The 12,861-nt window shown below is 42.8% G+C and overlaps 1 protein-coding gene across 1 annotated transcript in view; it reads right to left on the reverse strand.

Annotated features, from left to right (window-relative positions):
• babam2 (BRISC and BRCA1 A complex member 2) overlaps positions 1-12,861 on the reverse strand; it is a 219,712-nt gene that overhangs the window by 7,206 nt on the left and 199,645 nt on the right. Inside the window, exon 9 of the mRNA XM_014210010.2 lies at positions 1,466-1,536. Coding sequence (XP_014065485.1) covers positions 1,466-1,536 — 71 coding nt within the window. The remainder of the gene's footprint in view (positions 1-1,465; positions 1,537-12,861) is intronic.

Consider the following 12,861-nt stretch of genomic DNA (forward strand, 5'->3'; position numbering starts at 1 on the left):
TTGGAAAGTATTCAGTCCCCTTGACTTTTTCCACATTTTGTTACGTTACAGCCTTATTCGAAAATGTATTAAACAAAACATTTTCAGCAATCTACACACAATACCCCATAATGACAAAGTGAAACAGTTTTTTAGAGATTCTTGCAAATTTATCAAATAAAAACCCCTGAAATATCTTAATTACATAAGTATTCAGACCCTTTGCTATGAGACTCAAAATTGAGCTTAGGTGCATCGTGTTGCCATTGATCATCCTTGAGATGTTTCTACAACTTGATTGGAGTCCACCTGCGGTAAATCAAATTGATTGGACATGATTTGGAAAGGCACACACCTGTCTATATAAGGTCCCGCAGTTGACAGTGCATGTCAGAGCAAAAACCAAGCCATGAGGTCGTAGGAATTGTCCGTAGAGCTCCGAGACAGGATTGTGTCGAGGCACCGATCTTAGGAAGGGTAGCAAAAGAATTCTGCAGCATCGAAGGTCCCCAAGAACACAGTGGCTTCCATCATTCTTAAATGGAAGAAGTTTGGAACCACCAAGACTCTTCCTAGAACTGTCCACCCGTCCAAACTGAGCAATCGGGGGTGAAGGGGCTTGGTCAGGGAGGTGACCAAGAGCCCGATGGTCACTCTGGCAGAACTCCAGAGTTCCTCTGTAGAGATGGGACAACCTTCCAAAACGACAACCATCTCTGCAGCACTCCACCAATCAGGCCTTAATGGTAGAGTGGCCAGACGGAAGCCACTTCTCAGTAAAAGGCACATGACAGCACGCTTGGAGTTTGCCAAAAGGCACCTAAAGGACTCTCAGACCATGAGAAACAAGATTCTCTGGTCTGATGAAGCCAAGATGGAACTCTTTGGCCTGAATGCCAAGTGTCACGTTTGGAGGAAACCTGGCACCATCCCTATGGTGAAGCATGGTGGTGGCAGCATCATGCTGTGGGGATGTTTTTCAGCGGCAGGGACTGGGAGTCTTGTAAGGATTGAGTGAAAGATGAACGGAGCTAAGTACAGAGAGATCCTTGATGAAAACCTGCTTCAGAGCGCTCAGATTGGGGGCGAAGGTTCACCTTCCGACAGGCCAATGACACATTGCCAAGACAATGCAGGAGTGACTTGCGGACAAGTCTCTGAATGTCCTTGAGTGGCCCAGCCAGAGCCCGGACTTTAACCCGATCAAACATCTCTGGAAAGACCTGAAAATAGCTGTGCAGCAACGCTCCCCTTCCAACCTGACAGAGCTTGAGAGTATGTGCAGAGAAGAATGGGAGAAACTCCCCAAATACAAGTGTGCCCAGCTTGTAGCGTCATACCCAAGAAGACGCGATGCTGGAATTGCTCCCAAAGGTGCTTCAACAAAGTACTGAGTAAAGGGTCTGAATACATATGTAAATGTGATATTTCAGTTTTTTTCTCGCATACATGGGCGCACACAGGCACAGACATACCGCAGACTTACATTCCAAAGTGACTGAGAAAGGCAGCAATGTACTCTCTCCTCTTGTGGTAGCCTTGAATGACATACTGCACCTGAGGGAGGGAGGGAGATAAATTAATACCTACTTGATTACCAGGCAAATACCAGCTGAAACAGAACTGTACAATACTAAAACATAACTTTTGGGGTTGGCATCTTGAAAAGTTAAGCCAACCTAATACACAGAAAGTAACATGCTTTTTATTTCACACATTTTTCCATTGTATCATTTTCAATTTAAATCACTTCCTCAATTGAGTGACTTGAATTCAAATTGACCAAGGATGACCCTGGTTGGTACATACAACCTCTCAAGAAGACGAGACCATCTCATTTGAGCATCAATCAATACTACGACATTATACGTCAGCGTTTTTAATGAGTGCAGATATCGAAGAGCTGAGATGCCAAACTATAAAGTGTATCAGAGGATGAGTTACGCATGTTTACACTCGGGGTCAGTCGCCAACCCAGTGACCCCTTAGTGACGCTAATAAGAACGATGGCCGTGACAGTTTTGTGACGCAAACAATCAGGGATTTATATTAATACGGTCACCTCCAAAATGATTGGCACCCTTGACAAAGATGAGCAAAAAAGACAGTACAAAATAAATAACATAAGTATTGAGCTATATTTTGTATACTCAACAAAAAGTATACTAATACATTTGCTCAGAGAACGATGTTGTTCCAAAAGCAATACTTTCCCCCTTAAAAAGATGGGTATTATTGGCACCATTGTAAACTCAGCAAAACGTCCCATTTTCAGGACCCTGTCTTTCAAAGATAATTTGTAAAAACCCAAATAACTTCACAGATCTTCATTGTAAAGGGTTTAAACACCGTTTCCCATGCTTGTTCAATGAACCATAAACAATTAATGAACATACACCTGTGGAAAGGTCGTTAAGACACTAACAGCTAACAGACGGTAGGCAATTAAGGTCACAGTTATGAAGACTTAGGACACTAAAAGAGGCCTTTCTACTGGTCCCTGCTCATCCGTGTGAACGTGCCTTAGGCATGCTGCAAGGAGGCATGAGGACTGCAGATGTGGCCAGGGCAATACATTGCATTGTCTGTACTGTGAGACGGCTAAGACAGCGCTACAGGACGGACAGCTGATTGTCCTCGCAGTGGCAGACCACATCTGCACAGGATCGGTACATCCGAACATCACACCTGCGGGACAGGTACAGGATGGCAACAACAACTGCCCGAGTTACACCAGGAACGCACAATCCCTTCATCAGTGCTCAGACTGTCCGCAATAGGCTAAGCGAGGCTGGACTGAGGGCTTGTAGGCCTGTTTTAAGGCAGGTCCTCACCAGACATCAGAGGCAACAACGTTGCCTATGGGCACAAACCCACCGTCGCTGGACCAGACAGGACTGGCAAAAAGTGCTCTTTACTGACGAGTTGCGGTTTTGTCTCACCAGGGGTGATGGTCGGATTTGCGTTTATCGTCGAAGGAATGAGCGTTATACCGAGGCCTGTACTCTGGAGCGGGATCGATTTGGAGGTGGAGGGTCCTTCATGGTCTGGGGCAGTGTGTCACAGCATCATCGAACTGAGCTTGTTGTCATTGCAGGCAATCTCAGCGCTGTGCGCTACAGGGAAGACATCCTCCTCCCTCATGTGGTACCCTTCCATCAGGCTCATACTAACATGACCCTCCAGCATGACAATGCCACCAGCCATACTGCTCGTTCTGTGCGTGATTTCCTGCAAGACAGTAATGTCAGTGTTCTGCCATGGCCAGCAAAGAGCCCGGATCTCAATCCCATTGAGCACGTCTGGGACCTGTTGGATTGGAGGGTGAGGGCTAGGGCCATTCCCCCCAGAAATGTCCAGGAACTTGCAGGTGCCTTGGTGGAAGAGTGGGGTAACATCTCACAGCAAGAACTGGCAAATCTGGTGCAGTTCATGAGGAAGAGATGCACTGCAGTACTTAATGCAGCTGGTGGCCACACCAGATACTGACTGTTACTTTTGATTTTGACCCCCCCTTTGTTCAGGGACACATTATTCCATTTCTGTTAGTCACATGTCTGTGGAACTTGAACTTATGTTCATACAAATATTTACACATGTTAAGTTTGCTGAAAATAAACGCAGTTGAGAGGACAGTGAGAGGACGTTTCTTTTTTTGCTGAGTTTATATCATGCCTGCTTTAAGTCTGGTTTTGGGGTGGGGCTCTGTTAGAGCATGGGGGGGTTGGAGTGGGTTTGGTAGGGGATCCGTATGTGTTCTGCCCTCTACCTGTTCTGTCTTATCTGTATAATCATAAAAAATATTGGCCCCTGTTTTCAATACTTTGTGCACCCTCATCTTGCAAAGATAACAGCACTGAACCTTTTTATATAATGGTTTATGAGATTGGAGAACACATTGGGAGGAATCTCAAACCATTCCTCCGTATAGAATCTTACCAGATCCTTGATATCCTTCGGTCTGTGCTTATGGACTGCCCTCTTCAATTCAAACCAGGTTTTCAATGGGTTTTAGTCCAGAGATGGCCATGCAAAATGTTGATTCTGTGGTCAATTGACAATTTCTTTGTGGATTTTGATGTGTGCTTGGGGTCATTGTCTTGCTAGAAGAGTTCTGCCTAATGGCAGAGGCGATTACATTTTCAGCAAACATTTAATGGTACTTAGTAGAGTTCATGATGCCGTTGACCTTAAGAAGGGCCCCAGGACCAGTGTAAGCAAAACAGCCATATTTTACAGTAGGTATGGAGTTGTTTTCTGCATTTGCATCCTCCTTTCAACGCCTAACTCACCTTGGTAAACGTGGCCAAAGACCTCTATTTTCGTCTCATCTAATCATAGCACCCGATTCCAATCCATGTGCCAATGCCGTTTAGCAAACTCCAGGCATTTACATTTGTTGGCTGCTCACAATAAAAGCTTTTTTCTGTCAAATCCTTCCAACGAGCCTATTGGCATAGAGGTAGCGTCTAATTGTAGATTTGGAGACCCCAAGATTCGACCAAGTTCTGTAATTCTCCAACTGTGGTCCCTTGGAATTTTCTTTGCCTTCCGAACCATCTTATTCACTGTACGTGGGGACAAGATACACTTGAGTAGTTTATATAGGATGGCTTCTGTCAAACTATCAAAAAAATCTTGTGATTTATGAGGGGGGCGAGATTTACGCCTAGGATTTGAATATCACACCCATGGGATTTCGCACCAGGATGTGAGTATCACACCCACTGTTCTGAGTAGCTGGGCTTCACACTAGGATGTAAATATCACACCCACTGTTCTGAGTGACTTTGTAGAAACTTACAGTTCAAACCTTGTTGCATGTCCAAGACTCACAGTTGAAGACACCTTCCTGAGTTATTGGAGTGATAATGGCTATTTCTTGTGATAGTACTTAACCTCTAAAGGTCTAAGCATTTGAGGAGGGGGTGGGGGGAGGTGTTCTACTAAGCTAACATATGGATCATTTAGCTATTTGATTTAGAATTTTAGGACCCCTGTAAGTATCAACAAAAAAATATGTAAAAACGATTTGATAAAATATTGAATTTGGCCTTTACTACTTATAGCCCATAGAAACGTATTGAATAACACATTCATAAATGTAAAACAGACAGTGCAAAAATAAATCCCAAGGAATAAGGTTTTGAAGTGTCTGTCCTATATCTAGGCAATATATGAAAGCTCAGGAAATATTTTTGTTTCTTGGACACATATTTAACCCCCATTTTTATTGGCCTCCATACTTCCATTCATTTTTTTAACCGGTACCGGGTTACCTTCATACGAGTCCTGAGCCATTTATGGGGGTCGTAGAGCAGAACGGAGAACACCATTGTGTTCGTGAGAACCTCATCTTTCCATAGAGTTATATTAGTAGGCCAAACGGTTCGGACGCTACACATCGGTGGTACAGACTTTAGACGAGTCCCTTGGGGCTTGTGGGGGATCAAAGAGCGAAACAGAGAACACCCTCGTGTTCGTGAGAGTCTCATCTTTCCAGAGTGGTCATTTGGTGTGTAGGCAAAACCGTTCGGGCACAACGGACGTGTTCGTGTGAAGACCGATTTTCAGGATATCTCATGGTCTGACAAACACCACTGTAGCCCATGCAACAACAAAAAATGATTTCTCTATCTGCAACTGACAGATTTGGAAGGGGATTTTTTAAATTATGTTACTTAGATTGACAGGTGCATTAATCGACTCTTAAGGATTACATTTATTTCCACAAGCAGTGTGTCTGCATCACTGTGTGTGTGGACCTGGTGTGAGGGGCTTGTTGTGATCCTGGGGGTAGTGTATTGGGCTATATGTAAGACAAAAGACTTTTGATCAAGTAGAGTCCTTGGTCAAACGTGGGACAAAGATGTGTTTTGCTCTTGATCAGGGGTAATGTATTAGGCTATTTGGTGACCCAAAGGTCTATTGTGACTTTGATCAAGTTTGTGGGGTGGAGAGAAGGGCGGTTTGGTTGGGCACGTGGAAACTGTTTTGAATGGGAAGTGTGTTTTGGGGGTCCGGGTTGAAATCCAACATTGTAATCAAACTGGTTGGAGGTAGGTTTAAGCTTCGTTCAGCATTCACACCAGGCCCAGTGGAGTATCAAAAAGCAATTGTCTGGACTTTTTTTAATTTTTTTTTTACAATTATGTGGAGCATTTTCACAACTCTTAGCACAAAAATCTAATCAGATCATCAAAATGGGTCATGTACCAAAACTTTAACCACATTTTCAATTGACTGTGTACCTTAAACATTGTGACACTGTACATGAGTTTTATGATATGGAAATGTGAAGTTCACATTTGGATTCATGGAATACAGGAGATCACCCCCTTTGCAAGGGTAAAATCTGCACAAACATTGTTGATTCGCTGTCCCCCGAAGACAAGACTCTCTATACCTTTTGTAATTGGGGGGTGGTGTGTCTGGACTTGTAGCTGTAGCCTGGTTTTGAGCAGAGTGAATATGTATCCAAATTGAAAGAGTGATTTGGTGCAGTGAACAAGTGACTTTTTGTTGTTGTACTCAGTCAATTGAAAATGTGCTTAAAGATTTGAAACATGAGCCATTTCGATGATGTGTGATTTATGTGCATAGAGTTGTGAAAATGTTCCACTAAAGCGATTGAAAAAAAGAAAGAAAGTCTAACTTCCAAGGCTCAGTACTTCCATGGCTCAGTGAAGTCCAGGCAACTGCTTATTGATTCTCCACTGGGCCAGATTTGACTGCACTGGAAGGCCCAAGCCTACCCCCAACCAGTTTTTTAGGCATGCAAACAAGCCATTACCACTCCAATAAGTCAGGAAAGTGCCTCCAACTGTGAATCTTGGACATGTAACTTTTCCAAACAGAATTAAATTAACCCTGCATGTTTTAAATTCACAGCTCGTGTTATTAATAAAACAATTATTTGAAACAACTAAGCCATTTTAGAGTTGAACTGTCCAGACCCACATCACCAGCCCCTGCCCCACTAATACACACAAACCCCTCTCCTGACTAGCCCATCACAACTTCAAGAATTCTCACTGGTTAAGGAAATTGGACAATGGGGTATAGTTGTCATGCTCAAACATGGAACCTCCATTCTAACTAAACCATCACATCAATCCCCACGTCAGCATAGGCCCCAATACAATAGCCCCTTGATCAACACAGTCTCTGTCACCCCACCAACACCTTTCACAACATGTCTGCAGACAGACACTAGGACCCTTCCTCACATTCACAATACTGTAATCAGAACAGTGGGGTGTGATTACATAAAACACACGGAAAAAATAAATAACAAGGGTGTCATTCACATCCTGATGTGAAGCACTGGCCACTCAGAACAATGGAGGGGATATTTAAGGTGCCTTATTGCTATTATAGACTGGTTACCGCGTTGCGTCCTAGGTAAGAACAGCCCTTAGCCGTGGTATATTGGCCATATATCACAATCACTGAGGTGCCCTATTGCTATTATAAACTGGTGACCAATATAATTAGAGAAGTAAAAATAAATGTTTTGTCATTCCCGTGGAATACGGTCTGATATACCACAGCTGTCAGCCAATCAGCATTTAGGGCTCGAACCACCCAGTTTATAATTACACACAGCACGTGGATGTGATATTTACATCCTGGGTGAGATATTAAAATCTTAGGCGGAAGTCCCGCCTCCTCATACATCAAAAGATTTGATTGATTGACATAAGCCGTCCTATATAAACTACTCACTTGCGTCCTCTACCAGGCAAGTTTATCCAGTGGTTTTAAACTTTTAAATGATTGCCCTAACAGTGGTAAGTGGCATATTATGGAAACAATTTTTTGTACCCATTGCCTGATTTATGAAGGTCAACAACCATTTGTCTTTTTCATTTGAGAATTCTTTGTCTTTCCCCATGGTGATGGATCGCAAATGGATTTTGCATGTTTATACCCCAGTGAAACAGGAAGCCATGGAAGGCCACAATACAGTTCCTTAAGCTGAGATTTACCTAAGTAGAATGTGAATGCAGATAAAATGTTGTTTTATTTATTAAAATCTTTAGTGGTGCCAATATTTTTTAAACTTATCTTTTTGAAAATGTATTTTATTTCTTGTTAAACAAAATCTCTTTCTCTGAGTAATTGTATTAGTATAAAATACATTAAAAAAAATATTTAGCATACAATATAGCTCAGTATTTGTAATTGTTTATTTTATACAGTTTTTGCTCATCTTTATCAAGTGTGCCAATAAGATGCATACGGAAAGTTTACAAACCCCTTAACTTTTTCCAAATTTTATTACGTTACAGCCTTATTCTAAAATAGTTTAAATAGTTTTTTTCCCTCATCAATCTACACACAATACCCCATAATGACAAAGCAAAAAAATTATAATAATGTATTTAGACCCTTTATTCAGTACTTTCATGAAACACCTTTGGCAGTGATTACAGCCTCGAGTCTTCTTGGGTATGACACTACAAGCATACCTGTATTTGGGGAGTTTCTCCCATTCTTCTCTGCAGATCCTCTCAAGCTCTGTCAGCTTGGATGGGAGCGTCGCTGCACAGCTATTTTCTGGTCTTTCCAGAGATGTTTGCTCGGGTTCACGCTCTGGCTGGGCCACTCAAGGACATTCAGAGACTTGTCCCGAAGCCAATCTTGCGTTGTCTTGGCTGTGTGCTTAGGGTCGTTGTCTTGTTGGAAGGTGAACCTTCGCCCCAGTCTGATGTCCTGAGCGCTCTGGAGTAGGTTATCATCAAGGATCTCTCTGTACTTTGCTCCGTTCATCTTTCCCTCGATCCTGAATAGTCTCCCAGTCCATTCCGCTGAAAAACCTCCTGACGTGACGCTTGGCATTCAGGCCAAAGAGCACAATCTTAGTTTCATCAGACCAGCGAATCTTGTTTCTCATGGTCAGAATCCTTTAGGTGCCTTCTGGCAAACTCCAAGCGGGCTGTCATGTGCCTTTTACTGATGAGTGGCTTCCATCTGGCCACTCTACCATAAAGGCTTGATTGGTGGAGTGCTGCAGAGATGGTTGTCCTTTTGGAAGGTTCTCCCATCTCCGCAGAGGAACTCTGGAACTCTGTCAGAGTGACCATCGAGTTCTTGGACACCTCTCTGACCAAGGCCCTTCTCCCCCGATTGCTCAGTTTGGCCGGGCGGACAAATTTCTTCCATTTAAGAATGATGGAGACCACTGTGTTCTTGGGGACCTTCAATGCTGCAGAAATGCTTTGCTACCTTTCCCCAGATCTGTGCCTCAACACAATCCTGTCTCAGAGCTCTACAGACAATTCCTTCGACTTCATGGCTTGGTTTTTGCTCTGACATGCACTGTCAGCAGTGGGACCTTATATAGACAGGTGTGTGCCTTTCCAAATCATGTCCAATCAATTGAATTTACCACAGGTGGACTCCAATCAAGTTGTAGAAACATCTCAAGGATGATCAATGGAAACAGGATGCGCCAGAGCTCAATTTTGAGTCTCATAGTAAAGGGTCTCAATACTGACGTAAATAAGGTATGTTTTTTAAATTTTTAATAGCTTTGCAAAAATCTCTAAAAACCTGTGTTTTTGCTTTGTCATTATGGGGTATTGTGGGTAGATTGATGAGGATTTTTTATTTATTTTATCATTTTAGAATAAGGCTGTAATGTAAAAATGTGGAAAAAGGGAAGGGTTCTGAATACTTTCCGAATGCACTGTAACAGTGAGTTACATTTCTGATGGTAGTGGGAGAGAGAATGGCAACTGGTTGGAATAATGTGATTTATGCAAAAAGTTGTGCCTCACAGGCTCTGATGGTGGTGTGCCACTGACTTGTCTGTTAAAAAAATCACTACAGTTTCAAAAGAATGTGAAACCTAGACTCATTGAACACTGCTTCAATACTTGTGTTATTTGAGTGTGTATTGTGTGTGTGTGTTGGTTATGTGCGGGTGTTCATTAATGGGAAAGGCAGATACAGCATGATGCAGATAATATTTTAGTGAATATTTCACAAAAACATATACAGGTAGGAGCAGATCAACATATTATTTTGGGGCAGTGTTAACTCATTCGTGACCTTTGATATAACCATTGTTCTATGGAAATGATCTACGATTAATAAACACACACACACACACACACACACACACACACACACACACACACACACACACACACACACACACACACACACACACACACAAAACCACACTGTTGTAGTGTGTTGACAGCTCTGAGTTGCTGGTGTGTGTGTGTCCATGCCTAGCAGGGATGCTCCAGGCTTGGTCGACTATTGACCGTCAAGAAAATACTCATCCAGAGGCGGCACTCCTAGTGGCCGGAGACTTTAATGCAGGGAAACAAATCCATTTATCTAATTTCTACCAGCATGTTAAATCAGAATGTAAAATGTGCAACCAGAGGAAGAAAAACTGTAGACCACCTTTACTCCACACACAGAGACACGTACAAAGCTCTCCCTCGCCCTCCATTTGGCAAATATGACCATACTTCCATCCTCCTGATTCCTGTGAACAAACAAAAAACTAAAGCAGGAAGTACCCGTCACTAGCTCAATAAGGAAGTGGTCAGATGATGCAGATGCTAAGCTACAGGACTATTTTGCTAGCACAGACTGGAATATGTTCCGGGATTCTTCCAATGGCAATGAGGAGTACACCACATCAGTCACTGGCTTCATCAATAAGTGCATTGATGACGTTGTCCCCACAGTGATCGTACGTACATACCCCAACCAGAAGCCATGGATTACAGGCAACATCCGCTGCGCTTTCAAGGGTAGAGCTGCCGCTTTCAAGGAGCGGAACTCTAACCTGGACACTTATAATAAATCCCGCTATGCCCTACGACGAACCATCAAAGAGGCAAAGCGTCAATACAGGACTAAGATTGAGTCATACTACACCGGCTCCAACGCTCGTTGGATGTAGTAGGGCTTGCAAACTATTCCGGATTACAAAGGGAAGCACAGCCACGAGTTGCCCAGTGACATGAGCCTACCACATGAGCTAAATAACATCTATGCTCGCTTCGAGGCAAGCAACAATGAAGCATGCATGAGTGCATCAGCTGTTCTGGACGACTGTGTGATCATGCTTTCCGTAGCTGATGTGAGTAAAACCTTTAAACAGGTCAACATTCACAAGGCCGCAGGGCCAGATGGATTATCAGGACGTGTACTCCGAGCATGCGCTGACCAACCGGCAAGTGTCTTCACTGACATTTTCAACCTGTCCCTGACCGAGTTTGTAATACCAACATGTTTCAAGCAGACCACCATAGTCCCTGTGCCCAAGAACACCAAGGTAACCTGCCTAAATTTCTATTCCCCCTCGGGAAACTGAAAAGATTTGGCATGGGTCCTCAGATCCTCAAAAGGTTCTACAGCTGCACCATCGAGAGCATCCTGACTGGTTGCATCACCGCCTGGTATGGCAACTGCTCGGCCTCCGCCCACTAGTCACTACAGAGGGTAGTGCGTACGGTCCAGTACATCACTGGGGCCAAGCTTCCCGTAATCCAGGACCTCTATACCAGGCGGTGTCAGAAGAAGGCCCAAAAAATTGACAAAGACTCCAGCCTCCCTAGTCATAGACTGTTCTCTCTGCTACCGCACGGCAAGCGGTACTGGAGCACCAAGTCTAGGTCCAAAAGGCTTCTTAAAAGCTTCTACCCCAAGCCATAAGACTCCTGAACAGCTAATCAAATGGCTACCCAGACTATTTGCATTGCTACCCCATCCCCATTTTTACGCTGCTGCTACTCTCTGTTAATTATCCATGCATAGTCACTTTACCTCTACCTACATGTACACATTACCTCAATTACCTCGACTAACCGGTGCCCCCGCACATTGACTCTGTATTTGTGTGTGTATATAATATATATATATTTTTTACTTCAGTTTATTTTAGTAAATACTTAATACTTTTTTTTCTTAAAACAGCATTGTTGGTTAAGAGCTTGTAAGTAAGCATTTCACTGTAAGGTTATATTCAAAATTTGATTTGATTTGAAATAATCTGTTTTGGAGCCGCGGTTTTCTCAGGCTGGCTAGTTAGCTAGCTTGCTAGCTATGTGAAGAGAAATATAATAGCAGATAAAACAATCTCTGATATTAGCTAGCTATGTTCAATCGCATATTCCCCTTATTCTGAGCTACATTCTGTCCCTTCCCTTACAACAATGTCCTGTGGAAATGGATAGCTAGCTAACATTAACTTAGCTAGCAAACTAATCATGTGGTAAGTCATGTGGTAATTTTAACACACACAGTCAGTTATTCCTGTTGTAGCTAGCTAGCTAATGTTTGCTATTTATCCTGTACTCTTGTGGTATCCAGATATTGTGCGTATTTTGGGACATTTTACCACGGGAATTTGCGGTTTTTTTAGGTCATTTTCTTTTGCCGCACTTTCTCTAGCTGGCTAAGAAGCTTGTAAAAATCCTGTGGTTTTCTGTCTGATAATATTTTTTGGGTGTGCTTTCTCCAGTAGAAAGAGGTAGCTTGCTATGTGATGTACAATTCGAGCTAGTTTGCTACTATAAGCAGAAAGGTTAGCCCACTAGTATATTTCCTGTAAACCAGCCTACAAATTGACTTATTACCTAATGAGGTTAGCTACTGGCAATTGTTGCCTGAATAAGTGATGTCTAATGCTCAGTTATCTTTATGTAGGCCCTTAAAATGAACTAGCCCTGCAAGAGAATAATTCTCTACATGTGGTTGTGTGATGCAAAAGTAATTCCTGTCAAATCCCTCCCAGCACTTTATAGAACGTAAAATAGATTTGTGGTAGAATTGTTTAATGTACTTACTGTGGATTATCAGTGCCTAATAATACTGTAATTTCCCCCTTTCTACAGGTAACCAAGTCGG

This window comes from Salmo salar, chromosome ssa09 (genome assembly GCF_905237065.1).
Source record: "Salmo salar chromosome ssa09, Ssal_v3.1, whole genome shotgun sequence".
Classification (NCBI taxonomy): domain Eukaryota; kingdom Metazoa; phylum Chordata; class Actinopteri; order Salmoniformes; family Salmonidae; genus Salmo; species Salmo salar.